This window comes from Diuraphis noxia, unplaced genomic scaffold (genome assembly GCF_037042655.1).
Source record: "Diuraphis noxia isolate RWA-SAM2 unplaced genomic scaffold, SU_Dnox_SAM2 contig0002, whole genome shotgun sequence".
Taxonomy (NCBI): domain Eukaryota; kingdom Metazoa; phylum Arthropoda; class Insecta; order Hemiptera; family Aphididae; genus Diuraphis; species Diuraphis noxia.
Window position 1 is genome coordinate 40,584,058 of NW_028301712.1, and position 12,974 is coordinate 40,597,031.

Sequence of the window (12,974 nt, forward strand, 5' to 3'; positions counted from 1 at the left end):
TAATGATCAATGCTGTACGTTTGAAGGACAGAGACAATGCTGTGCCCGTGGTTATGGCGTTATGCGTCGTAGGACATAGTTAGATACATCTATTCTGTGGTATGTGTCCTCTTCAGTATGCCCATGATAAAATATGCGAATTTGCGGTGTAAAAAAATTCTTTTTATGGGAACTATTTCTGAAATGTTTAATGTTTATTAGCGCTATCTATAAACAAATTAATGTACTAAAAGTACAGGTTTCAATTATTTTGATCGTCCGTCTACGTCCTATCATCTATGAATGCTTCAATCTTCAATCATGCTCAATGGTCAATTCTAAATAAAATGGTAGTGACAAATGACAATGGGTTAAAAATTAGGCTTAGAATTTAAATTGTTTTATCTAAATTTCATAAATTTTTTCGAGTCAATTATTTTCAAATCTTCCAAAATGTAAATGTTAAGGTAAGTGATGATTATTGGTATTAATATTGTGTAGCACTATTAAATGTAAGATTATTTTTTTTAATTCACCTGACAATGTCAGCTTAGCATTTGTTTTTATACTATTGTTTAATGCATGGTAATTAACCACTAATTTGTGTAATTTGTGTTTCATAGTGTTTAGTGTTTTAGTCATCCAGAGGACCAGATTAAATTTGGTATGTTGCATTAAAATGTATTAATTATTCAATGTACCTACCAATTTAAACTATATAATAATTAACCATTATTCATTCAATGCCATTAATTTACTGTAAAAATCTAGATGATGCCTTTATATTTTAACTTCTTCCTTTTCAGATTCATTGGGCCGACAATGGTAGAAACGTTAAATTCTGCATGTTATAACCTTAACAAACAAAGAGCTACTAAGTGTCAGTATGATTTCAAAAATAAACAAATCCAAAAAAGTAAGTTTATTGTTTGTTATAATATATTTAGTATTTATATAGAAATTATTCAAAAACTATAATAGGTATTACTGTAAAAAATATATTTTTGTATTTTAGCTAGCATAATATAACACATGTCGCGTACCTAATAATGTATTATATCACATTTATTTGCATTTACAATTTATCTTATCTCTTAAGTTGATATTTTATACTCAAGTATTGTATTATTTGTGTCTTCTTTTATAAAAATGTATTATAAATTAATATATTATTGTTACATAATTGTAATTAATAAATATCTAGTTTTCTAAGAAATTGTAAAGCATTTCTATATTTACATAACTAATTATCTCTATTTTAATTTCGTTTAAATTAAATAGGTATAACGATTAGTCATTTATAGATTGAATATATGCAATTATTTACCAATTGAAAATATTTATCTGCAGAAATACTTCTAACATACAGTTATTTGAATTATTTATTTTTTAAATTGTTATATTTAGCTGTCCATTAATATTTTTTTTTTTTTTTTTTGTAAGATGATTTATAAATACATTATATTTTCTATGTAATTTATTTATTTTATAATAGTTTTTTGAGAAAAATACCTTTGTATTTAATTACAATTTTTATTTTTAGAGGCAAGCTCGGAGTTGGGTTGAAGCATTATTTCAAAAAAGAGATTGTGTAACTTTTATTCCTTCCAATAACGATAAGACTAGGTAACTTTTAGCAATAATTATTATGTAAAATTTATTGTTATTGATTCTAATAATTTTAAATTAAAATATTAATTATAGATGCAGTTGTGGGCTATCATTAACATTCCACTGTGGTGGAGGAAGTGGCTCTGTTCAGTTAGACCCTGACAATCCTAATGAAATATGGTCTTCATTAAAACATACCGTAGTTTCAGCAACAGATGCCTATGGAACAATTGAGTTTCAAGGTGGCCCACATCCTACAAAAGCACAGGTAAACTAAAACAATAATAAAAAGCATGGATGATGGCTGAGAAATTGTTTTATAGTATGTTAGATTGTCACATGACACTAGACCAGAAACAATACTGCACTTATTTAATCGAGAGTGGGGTCTAGAACTACCAAAATTATTAATAACTATTCAAGGAGGAAAAGCCAATTTTGAAATACAGCCCAAATTAAAAAAGGTATTACGTAAAGGGTTGTTAAAAGCAGCTAAAACAACTGGTGCTTGGGTATTTACTGGAGGAACAAACACTGGTAATTTTAAAACATTTTTTTTTAATTAACTATATCTGTAGTATATTATATAAGTATAATTGTATATTTAGGTGTTACTCGTCAAGTGGGAGATGCACTTTTGCTCGATTCACAACGCCCGGGTAGAGTTGTATCTATAGGTATAGCCCCATGGGGTATTATTGAAAACAACCACGAACTTATTGGTCATAATAAGGATGTTCCTTACCATTCTATATCATCACCTAGATCTAAATTAGCTGTGTTAAATAATAGACATACATATTTCCTTTTGGTGGACGATGGCACATCGGGACGTTATGGAGCGGAAATTGAATTACGAAAAAAATTGGAAAAATACATTTCAATTCAAAAACTTCATCCAAGTACTTCTATCATTTATAAATTACTATATAGTTTTGAAAAATATTTTAAGGGTTATTTTTTTACAGGCGCACATTATAGTACTCCTGTTGTTTGTTTAGTGATTGAAGGAGGTACTCATACAATTAGAGCTGTGTTAGAATATGTTACAGATACTCCTCCAGTACCGGTGGTTATTTGTGATGGTTCCGGCAGAGCAGCTGATCTATTAGCTTTTACACACAGGTAAAAACTTATCATAGCTTGAAATCTACTTTATTTGCTTTTTAAGTATTAGTAATTAGATAAAAATGAAAAAGGTGGCCTATACCTTTTGAATCAGATATGCAGTAGACAGTGGCGGACAAACTGTTTTAGAAAATATGAAAGAATACCTGTTAAATACTATACAAATTACATTTGAAGTTGGGCAAGACAAAGCTGAACGCTTATATGAAGAACTTATTGAGTGTACAAGGCATAAAAATATGGTACTTATAAAATTGTGATTTATTCAAAGTTATGAAACTTATTTTGCTTCTTTGAATTATAGATAACTATTTTCCGAATGGGCGATGGACAAGAAAAGTCACAGGAATTAGATCAAACTATATTAACTGCATTATTTAAGAGCCAACATTTATCTCCATCAGAACAGTTAAGTTTAGCATTGACATGGAATCGTGTAGACATAGCTAGATCTGAAATATTTGTTTATGGACAAGAATGGCCAGAAGGTAAGTCTTTAAATGTTGAATATCTAATTTAATCTGGAATCAAATAGTAATAATGCATGTTATTTCTTTGTAGGTGCTTTAGAGGAATCTATGATGCAAGCTCTAGAACATGACCGAATTGATTTTGTTAAATTGTTGTTAGAAAATGGTGTTAGTATGAAGAAATTTTTATCTATTTCTAGACTTGAAGAGCTATACAACACTGTAAGTTACATTGAATATCTTGCATGCATTTATTTCGCATCATATTTAATTTAAACATCGGTATTTGAAAGAAATTTAAAATTATTATTAAAATTACAATATCCTCATAATAAAATCTGTGCTGTAAATGTATATATGTATTGGTGTTAAAAATATAAAGATGATACTAGGAATGCTTTCTTAATAAAGTAAAATAATTTTTAAGGTGTTTTTAAATCTCATCATACATTTTGTTCCACTGTAATTCTGTTGTTTTATGCTAGTTAAATTTAAAAAAAGGAAAACAGAGTTGACCACCCATATGGAAAACAAAATCTGTATTTACAATAACTCAGTGTATACATTAAAAGTAATTTGTTATACACCAGTAGTTTACTAATTTAAAGTAATTTGTATACATAAACTAAATGTTCAATGTCAAATTAAGTACATTACCTCAATAATAGTTATTTTAATTTTATTTTTTAACAGTTGTGTCATAACTATTAGATATTTAAATACTAAATAATGAAATAATGTGTAAGTTAAATGTTACTTTAAACCAATTTTTATATGTAAAAGTATTTAATTTGTTTTGTCCTAAAATAATAAAGCATTCTGGTGAACTATATAATGTAGTTATTCAATTTTACATGTTTATTAAACATTGATAAATTAGTTTTATATTTAGCTATAAATTATAAATAAATGTCTATACGCATTAACAATTTTATATAGTCATATTAATATCTTTTTTTTTCAGAAACAAGGACCTACTAATACATTAGGATATATATTACGGGATGTTCGACCTCATATTCCTCAAGGTTATATGTATACATTGCATGACATTGGCTTAGTAATTAATAAATTAATGGGTGGTGCATACAGGTAGAATTAAAATTTTATTTTTATTGTTGAATTTTGTTTTTGATATACATTCTTTAAATAGAGCTCAATACACCAGACGTAAATTCCGTACAATGTATGCTCAAACACGGCGTTTGAACAATACGCACAGAAACAGTGCTTCATTTACACGTTACTATGGAAACAATTTAACATTGGGTGTTTTAGCCGATTCTGAACATTCTGAAGAAGAATGTCTTTTTGAATATCCATTTAATGAGTTATTAGTATGTGATTTATTGTTAACTTGTTATTTATTAAAAATATCCTTACATTCTTATTTCTTAACTAAACAATTAAAGAACTTTTTGTATAAATTTCTGGTTTTTGTATAAAAAAAACATTGATTTGTTTGAATGAATATCTGAGAACTATGTATTTATATCAAGTAAGATAGCTATTAGCATTGAGTTTAGATTATTTTAGGGAACATTTAATTTTTAGAACAAAATATAATATAAACATTTTGATAACACATATTGTACAGTATAACATTTATTTTTAATTTTAATAAAAGATGTATTTCATATTAGACTAGCGTCTAGCATGAATGACAAAGGCTTTGATTGAAGTATACTTTACGAGTATAAATACTGTTTGGAACCTTTATTATTAGTTTAATGTATTTTGACTATTGATTAATAATTTAATCAAGGGATGAAGAGTTCTAATTCTGGTGTAACCTACATAGTTATTTTTTCATATGAAGACTTGTCAATGTTTCATCTGGAAAAATCTCAGTCATTCTTTTAATAATATACATAATAAACATTTTGTATTGGATCTACATGTTTATCATTCAGAAAATATTATATTTTAATATTTCTTAACCTGATATCATTTTTCATTTTTTTGTTTGTCCTAAGATTAATAATTTTTAAAAATATGAGTGCATTATATCTAGAGTCCTGCTTATTTAATTGTTTCTAAGAATTACATCTCACATTTTTAATCATTATTAATAAAAAGTTAATAAGTTTAATAAGTTTTAAAATAAAATAGCTTTCTACATATATTAGTCTGATTTTTAAATTATTTCTTAGATTTGGACTGTGTTAACTAAGCGTCAAGAGATGGCATTATTAATGTGGCAGCATGGGGAAGAAGCATTAGTTAAATCACTTGCTGCCTGTAAGCTTTATAAAGCCATGGCACACGAAGCAGCGGAAGATGATTTAGAGACAGAAATATATGATGAATTACGAAATTATGCCAAAGTGTTTGAAGATATCTGTATGTACCAACATGTATAAATTAAATTAAATTAATCAAATTGATAAAATATAATTTTAGCACTTGAGTTATTGGATTATTGTTATCGTCAAGATGATGACCAAGCCCAACAAATGCTGACGGTTGAGCTACAAAATTGGAGTGGTCAAACTTGTCTTAGCTTAGCCGTGGCTGCAAATCATAGAGCTTTGCTTGCTCACCCTTGTAGCCAAATAATACTCGCTGACCTATGGATGGGAGGTTTGAGAACAAGAAAAAATACCAACATTAGGGTATTAATAATATTCATACTAAATTAAAGATGCATTATTCTTATAAAATATTTTATTATAGATTTTATTAGGATTGCTATTTCCACCATATATATCTAGGCTGGAATTTAAATCTAGAAAAGAATTACAGTCTATGCCTCAAACTGAAGAAGAACATTTGTACGGATTGGAATTAGAAGAAGAAAATGAAAGTGTGGAAGGGGGTGTAAATCGGTCACACTTAAATCTTGTGGAGACAAATTTAGATGTATGAATTAAAATTTATTTTTTCTATAATTTTTATTAATATATAATACAATTTAAGGGTGCATCATCAGCCAAAGAAAATGAAACAGCTGAAAATGGAACAATGTTGCCAAGTGCTTCAATAGGAGGTACAATTAAACATTCTGATTATGAACATAAATGTGTAACCCCATCATACGAATATAGTGTTTATGATTTAAAGAGACAGCGACCATTGCCTTTACGGCACAAGATCATCGAATTTTACACTGCTCCAATAACAAAGTTTTTGGCGAATTCTGTTAGTATTACAAATATATTGCAGCATGATAATTTTGATACACTGCTAATTAATTTTATGTGCTAATCAAATTTACTTGATTTTACAGGCTGCATATTTTGTATTTTTGGTTCTTTTTACATATGTGGTACTTGTTCGGATGGAATCAAATCCATCTTGGCAAGAATTGTATGTAATTGCATATATATGTACATTTGGTTGTGAAAAAATTAGAGAAATAGTTTCATCAGAACCTACCAGCATTAGGTAAAATTATAAATTAATTTTACAAAATTTGTACTTGAACTTAATATAAAAACTTTTTTTAGTGATAAATTCTCTGTTTGGGCATGGAATATGTGGAATCCATGTGATGCTGCAGCAATTATTTTTTTTTTAACAGGACTTTGTTTAAGATTACAACCATCATCACAGGCCATTGGAAGAGTTATGTTCTGTACAGATATTATTTATTGGTATTTGCGAATTTTGAATATACTTGGTGTTAATAAATATCTTGGTTAGTAATTCTTAAATAATTATGAAATTCTAATATTCTTTATTCATGAATATTTCTTTATTTATTAGGACCACTAGTTACAATGATGGGTAAAATGATAAAAAATATGCTCTACTTTGTTGTGCTTTTACTTGTAGTACTTATGAGCTTTGGAGTAAGCAGACGATCAATTTTATACCCTGATTCTGATCCAGAATGGATTTTAATTAGAGAAATATTTTTACAACCATATTTTATGTTGTATGGAGAGGTATTTAAAAACAATTTACTTAAAATTGATAGGAATACTTTTATAATTTATTATATTTTATTTAGGTGTATGCTGATCAAATATATCCAGGATGTGATGAATCAGCCGGCATGCCAAATTGCCAAACTGGTAGATGGGTTACACCACTAGTAATGGCTATGTACTTATTAGTTGCCAATATTTTACTTATTAATCTCTTGATTGCGGTTTTCAACAACATTTTTAATGATATCAATGCTATATCTCATCAGGTAATTATTAAACAATTATAACTTGTGTAAGTGTACAGTGTACTAGCATGTAACACAGAACACTGTAATTGTTTATTTTTAAATTAATGTATTTATAGATCAATAGATTATAAACTAAAATATCATGTCTGCACTTATAGTCGTATTGGCTACCCTGGCTACCTAAATAAAACTTATTTCACTTGTAAAAACATTTAAAATAAAGAGTCACTCGATTTTTTTCAATGTTAAAAAAGATTAACAAGTAAAAAAACTCATTAAAATGTATGTAACTACTTTCACCTGTACATTTATCGGGCTCAAATCTTTAGTGTACTCTACATAAATTTTTTGAGGGGTATATTAAAGCAACAATGGTAACCAGTAACCATAATTATTTCACATCTCATTAGAAAGATTATGAATCCTTGAATTAATTAGTGCAAAGTACATAAATTAATTCACTTAACTACACAAATTACTGCTATAAAAATAAAATATTGTACCTATGTTGGTTACCCACTTAATATTTAAGTGTGTTTTTATAAATGCATGCTCTTAAAATATTATTCTGAAAATTAAGATTTTGAACTTTGTTTGGTGTAAGATATTAGATGTAATACTTTTTTTTAGGTATGGATGTTCCAGAGATTTACAGTTGTTATGGAGTATGAACAAAAGCCATCACTTCCTCCACCTTTAATTTTTTTTTGTCATGTTTTCCTATTAGCAAAGTATCTTTGTCGAAAAATTCAAGGCATTCAAGAGACTTATGACAATGGCTTAAAGTTATTTTTGGGTAATGAGGAGTTAGAACAGCTATACGATTTTGAAGAGGAATGTGTTGAAGGATATTTTCGTGAAAAAGACTACAAAGTACAAATGTCTATGGAAGAAAGAATTAAGATGTCTTTAGAAAAAACTGAAAACATACAACAAAAAGTAGATGATATTAACCAGAAGGAAAACTCACAAAACTCATCAGTACAAGTATGATACATTTTTTAATTCTAATTTATTTATTTATTTATAATGAAGATAATTTTAGGCTTTAGAATTTCGACTTCACAAAATAGAAGACTTAATGGACCAAACATTGTCGACTTTAGGTGTAATACATCGATTCATGGCAACACAAAATGGTGACCAAGATAGTGGTAGTAGCAGTGACAATGCTCAGAAAAGAAGTAATTCTTATGAACCAGATTTTGATTCTGATCAAAAAATTCTTCCTATAACTGGTAGAACAAGATGTATTAGTGAACGATCTGATTTACTATCAGATATTTCAGATGCATTACCTTCTGCATATCGCAGAAAAAAAAAGTATTCATTTCATGAGAAACGCCCACCAAATTTTTCTGATAGTAACTTTTTATTATCACAATTTGATGGTGTTCCATCATTTAATGATAAAGCTGGTTTAGAACTGTACAATTATGAAAGTCGCCGCATGTCAGTCAATTCGGCAAGAACAGCAGATAGAAAATTTGATACTGAAAGTACTTTATCGCCAGATTTTAACAGCAAAGAAGTGGATGATGTTGATAGTGGCGATATTGATTATAAATGTGATAGTGGTGATCAAGCTATTGCTAGATCAAGTGTAGATCGAACAATTTGGGTAGAGCCACTCATCAAAGTGTTTCCTCCAACACCTAACAGACAAGTTTACTCTAGGTAAATTTTAAGTATTTATTTATATTTAATACCATTACTTTTAAGCTAAATTACTCTAATATTTTAAATTGAAACTGTCTAAACTTTAAAAAATTATATTGAAGTTAATGTAACTTAAAAAATTATTACTGTTCGATGACAATTATAATGTTATTCTAAGCTTATCATTAAAAAATAAACTAATTAAAAATGTGTTAAAATCGTCTTAAATTTTCAAATAAGTAATTAGTTACTAATCAATTATGTTTCTATAATAATATGATGCTTTTAAAATTAATATAACAATGAATGAAATAAAATGTGATATATTTTTTCAAAAAAATGAATTAAAATTTTGAGGCATGTTTTACACCTTTTCAATTTAAACCATAATCAATTTTAGAATTTATATAATTATTTTAATTTTTAATTCTAATTGATATGTGCCAAAAATAATTAAATTTCCTTCATCAATAAGAACCTTTATACATACAGTATAATATCCTTAATACAGTAAGAATTCTACAGTATTCCTTTATAGGAACATAATTATTTCCCAATGAATTGATTTTTGCAGAATGGTGAATTATAAACGCCTAGTGGCTTTATTAGTTGTTTTTGTTTGTATAGCTTTTTATCTCCACATTGTGACCTTTCACCAAATCGAGGAAATACACCAGTACCCCGTACCAGGCATGCATCAGAGATGTCAAACCCAGAAATTGCTAGATACCTAGAAAAAGAACATCTTAGAGATGCAGAGGAAAATGATTACCATCTAATGGAAGGCTTAATAAAACAACATAAACAGAAAACTTCAAATACAATTGATATACCTATCATTGCCCACAATGATCACGTAAGTAATATTTTGTATTGATTATGATGTTAACAGTAATAATATGTTACTTGAATTCAGATGATCCGTCTACGAACACGTACAGATATAGATCCAAGTGAACCACTTTCCAACACTATAAATATGACGGAAAGTTCAACATCCTATAATCCGCTCAATAGCATGTCTTCCAAAAATTATGATTAAACCAAATATTATGTTTAAATCAAATAGTGAGTAGAGAATTTTTTTTTTTCATTAATTATTATATTATCAATTTTATTTATTTGGGCTCTGATTCAAAACCTTAGCGTACTTAAAATTGGGCAATTTTATTGTATTATTATTTTTTTTTTTTTTTTATTATTCACTATTGTTTTTCATAAAAATTGTAATATATATACAAATAGTTATAGTTACCTACCTATTCCGCATTTTTTTTTTCTTTAATGACAGTTTAAAAAATTCTAAACAATATTTAATTTTAATTATATACATTTTTCTATGCACAGTCTATAATAGAACATTAAAATATGTTTTTTATTTAAATATAGGCTATTTTATCTAAATAATTTTAGTTTATTAAAATATTGTTTCTTGGTCACGACATAAAATTTGTTGTTTTTCTTTTATTAATTTGCTACTCATTATTTTTGGATTAAATTGATTTCAAATTAAATCAACATTGCTATATTAATTTTAGATTCTGAGTGGATTGATGAATGTTTTGATTTTACAATGATGAGTGTTTTTTTTTTTTTTATGCATGAGTACAGTATACACAATTTATTGTGTAATTTTAAATTCAATATCTTTTCTGGTGGAAACTAAATACTGTTGATACTTTTGGGAGATAATAATTAAATATTTCTTGTACTTTTCTTAATAATTTGGGAAAACAAAAAGAGGAAAATGTAACTGTTCTTCTGTAATATGTACCTACTGTAAGTACATAACATGTACAATGTTAAATTTGAATTTAACGTATGCATATATTTATATTGCTGTTAAAATAATTTATTTTACTATTAGTACTGACTAAGGTAAGTTGATTTAATTTTTTCCAAAAACATTGCCTTTATTATATTATTAATATTTAATTATTATAATAGTATATATGATTTATATTTTATATTAAAACTATAAAATTATGATTCATGAGAAACAAGCAATACCTTAAAATTAATTTAAATGTTTTGAAAATGTAATTTTGTTTATAAAATATAATATACACTAAAACAAACAAGTTTCAAGTCCCCTTAAATAATATTTTTGAATAATTACAACCAAAATAATCAAAATTGTTACCTATTCTTAATTTAGGTAATAACATTTTGTACAAATTTTAATGTCTACCTACCTATATGAAAAAAATTGTAATTATATATTATGTTTTAAATTTTTTTTTATCAAAACAACATACTTATGAAGAATTTCAAAGTAATACTGCCTCAACTATAAAAACTGGATATTTTATAAATTTGCAAAATATGTTTGTGATTTTGAAGAATTTTGATGATATTTCTATAGCTTATAAAAGTTGTGCTTATCATATTTATCTTGAATAATATTTTTAAATAGTTTTGATAGAAATGTATTCAGAATGTTGTATTATAATAATCATTCATTGTCGAGCTTTTCAACCAAGTAAAAAAAATTTTATCGATATTTATTGAAAAAAAATCGAAAATATCTATGAATACCGCTAACAGTCAAAATATTTTGAAAATTATACCATGTATCTATATGATATTGAGTCAATACTGCCTTACCGTTGAACAGTGTGAATAGGTACGTATAATAAATTTATTAAGCAATAGCGTCATAGAATCAACTTAAGTGGGCGCTTGTTCGGTTTGCGCTTTACAGAAAAGTTTCTGGTTCGATGTGCGTTCTTCATACGTCGTTTTTATTTTTAATATTATTATTGGCATTTATATCTGTCAAGGAGGGTGGACCGTCCTCAGCTAATAATCTACCCCTATCATACTTCCTTCGGCCAAACAGTTGGGCATACTACTCGGAAAATATTAAGCCAGCCGGTAACACATTTCTTGTTCTCTTCCTGTCCGATCCATTGCCATTTGTGTGAGCAATTCCAATACAAACATAAATACAAGTTAACAATTTTTATTTTATTTTTTTATTATTATTAGATAAAATAGAATATTTACAATCTGTAATATTTGTACATTGTACATATACAATAAGTAAATTTGATAAATAATAAATAACATAACGTGAGTGATATGAAGAGGGAAACCCACCAGTATGGATACCCTCTAACAATTTAACAAAGTGTCAACTCACTGATTCAACGTTGGTTCAAGTCAGTGAAATGAAAAAATTTGTTGTAAGCTCGTGTCGATATTGTTGTCTGACAGCCTTAATTTGGACACCGAAATCATATATGTAAAAACGAGGCAGATTATTGTTGTCCAATATTCCCGTACCAAACGTAGATCGAATGTAGAACGGCAAAACCAGTAGAACGCATACCGAACTATACCACCCTTAAGTGTTTTGAAAATGTCATACAATAAAATATAAATAATAATTTACATTAAGGTAAACATTTTAAATCTCCAAAAAAAATATTTTTGAATTTTATTACAAGATAACTAAAACACGTTATTCAATATTTAAATATGTATTTAATTTCATCAGAATTTGACCTCAAATACTTTTATAAGAAAATTATGTTTTTTATTTTAAATGTTTTTTAAATATCTAAAGTTAATAAAATAATAACAACTTATGAAGAACTTTGTTCAAACTTTGTTTTATAAGTTTTGTCATAACCCCTATATTATGGATGTTAAAGTAAAGTATTGGAGTGATAAAATAATTATAATCTATCTATAATTCATTAGCCGAGTGGCAGAATTTTTTTGGATAGATAATATCATAAGTTTATGTTATTGTCTATTTACTACGGAATTGTGTTGTGGTGATCTTTTTATATGTGTCAGTGTTCCCTTGTCTAGAACTAGATGGCCGCTCGTGTGGCGAGAATCCACTCGGCCATTCCGTCCCACAAGAATCATGTTGAAAATAATTCACTACGCAATCAGCACAATCATATTTTATAATACAATATTAAATTTACAACATTTTCATTTACAAACTTTAAATTATTTACTGCAATAACTTGAAACTAAGTACAACA

General features: G+C 27.1%; 1 protein-coding gene across 3 annotated transcripts; it reads left to right on the plus strand.

Moving 5' to 3' along the window:
* The first annotated feature begins 208 nt into the window (after window positions 1-208).
* Trpm (transient receptor potential cation channel, subfamily M) lies at window positions 209-10,232 on the plus strand. 3 transcript variants are annotated; one of them, XM_015512213.2, is made up of 25 exons: window positions 220-446; window positions 603-643; window positions 786-895; window positions 1,523-1,605; window positions 1,684-1,858; window positions 1,914-2,127; window positions 2,199-2,492; window positions 2,559-2,715; window positions 2,813-2,960; window positions 3,023-3,206; window positions 3,280-3,410; window positions 4,153-4,280; window positions 4,342-4,525; window positions 5,342-5,531; window positions 5,592-5,803; window positions 5,865-6,050; window positions 6,108-6,329; window positions 6,418-6,575; window positions 6,638-6,828; window positions 6,897-7,078; window positions 7,144-7,329; window positions 7,942-8,298; window positions 8,357-8,988; window positions 9,598-9,826; window positions 9,887-10,232. In XM_015512213.2, exons 3-25 carry the CDS (start codon window positions 866-868, stop codon window positions 10,010-10,012), a joined length of 4,599 nt encoding a protein of 1,532 aa, XP_015367699.1. In that variant the 5' UTR covers window positions 220-446; window positions 603-643; window positions 786-865; the 3' UTR covers window positions 10,013-10,232. The 3 variants fall into 3 exon arrangements, with proteins under 3 accessions (XP_089074921.1, XP_089074920.1, XP_015367699.1); XM_089218794.1 differs by having other exon boundaries at window positions 210-446; window positions 2,199-2,715; XM_089218795.1 differs by lacking the exon at window positions 603-643 and having other exon boundaries at window positions 209-446; window positions 2,199-2,715.
* Window positions 10,233-12,974: the final 2,742 nt, after the last annotated feature.

Coding starts and splice junctions, on each gene's coding strand:
- Trpm (XM_089218795.1), top strand. CDS start 866: ATGATTTCAAAAATAAACAAATCCAAAAAA. Junction 6,576..6,637: donor TCAGAACCTACCAGCATTAG/GTAAAATTATAA, acceptor AACTTTTTTTAG/TGATAAATTCTCTGTTTGGG. Junction 9,827..9,886: donor TCATTGCCCACAATGATCAC/GTAAGTAATATT, acceptor ACTTGAATTCAG/ATGATCCGTCTACGAACACG.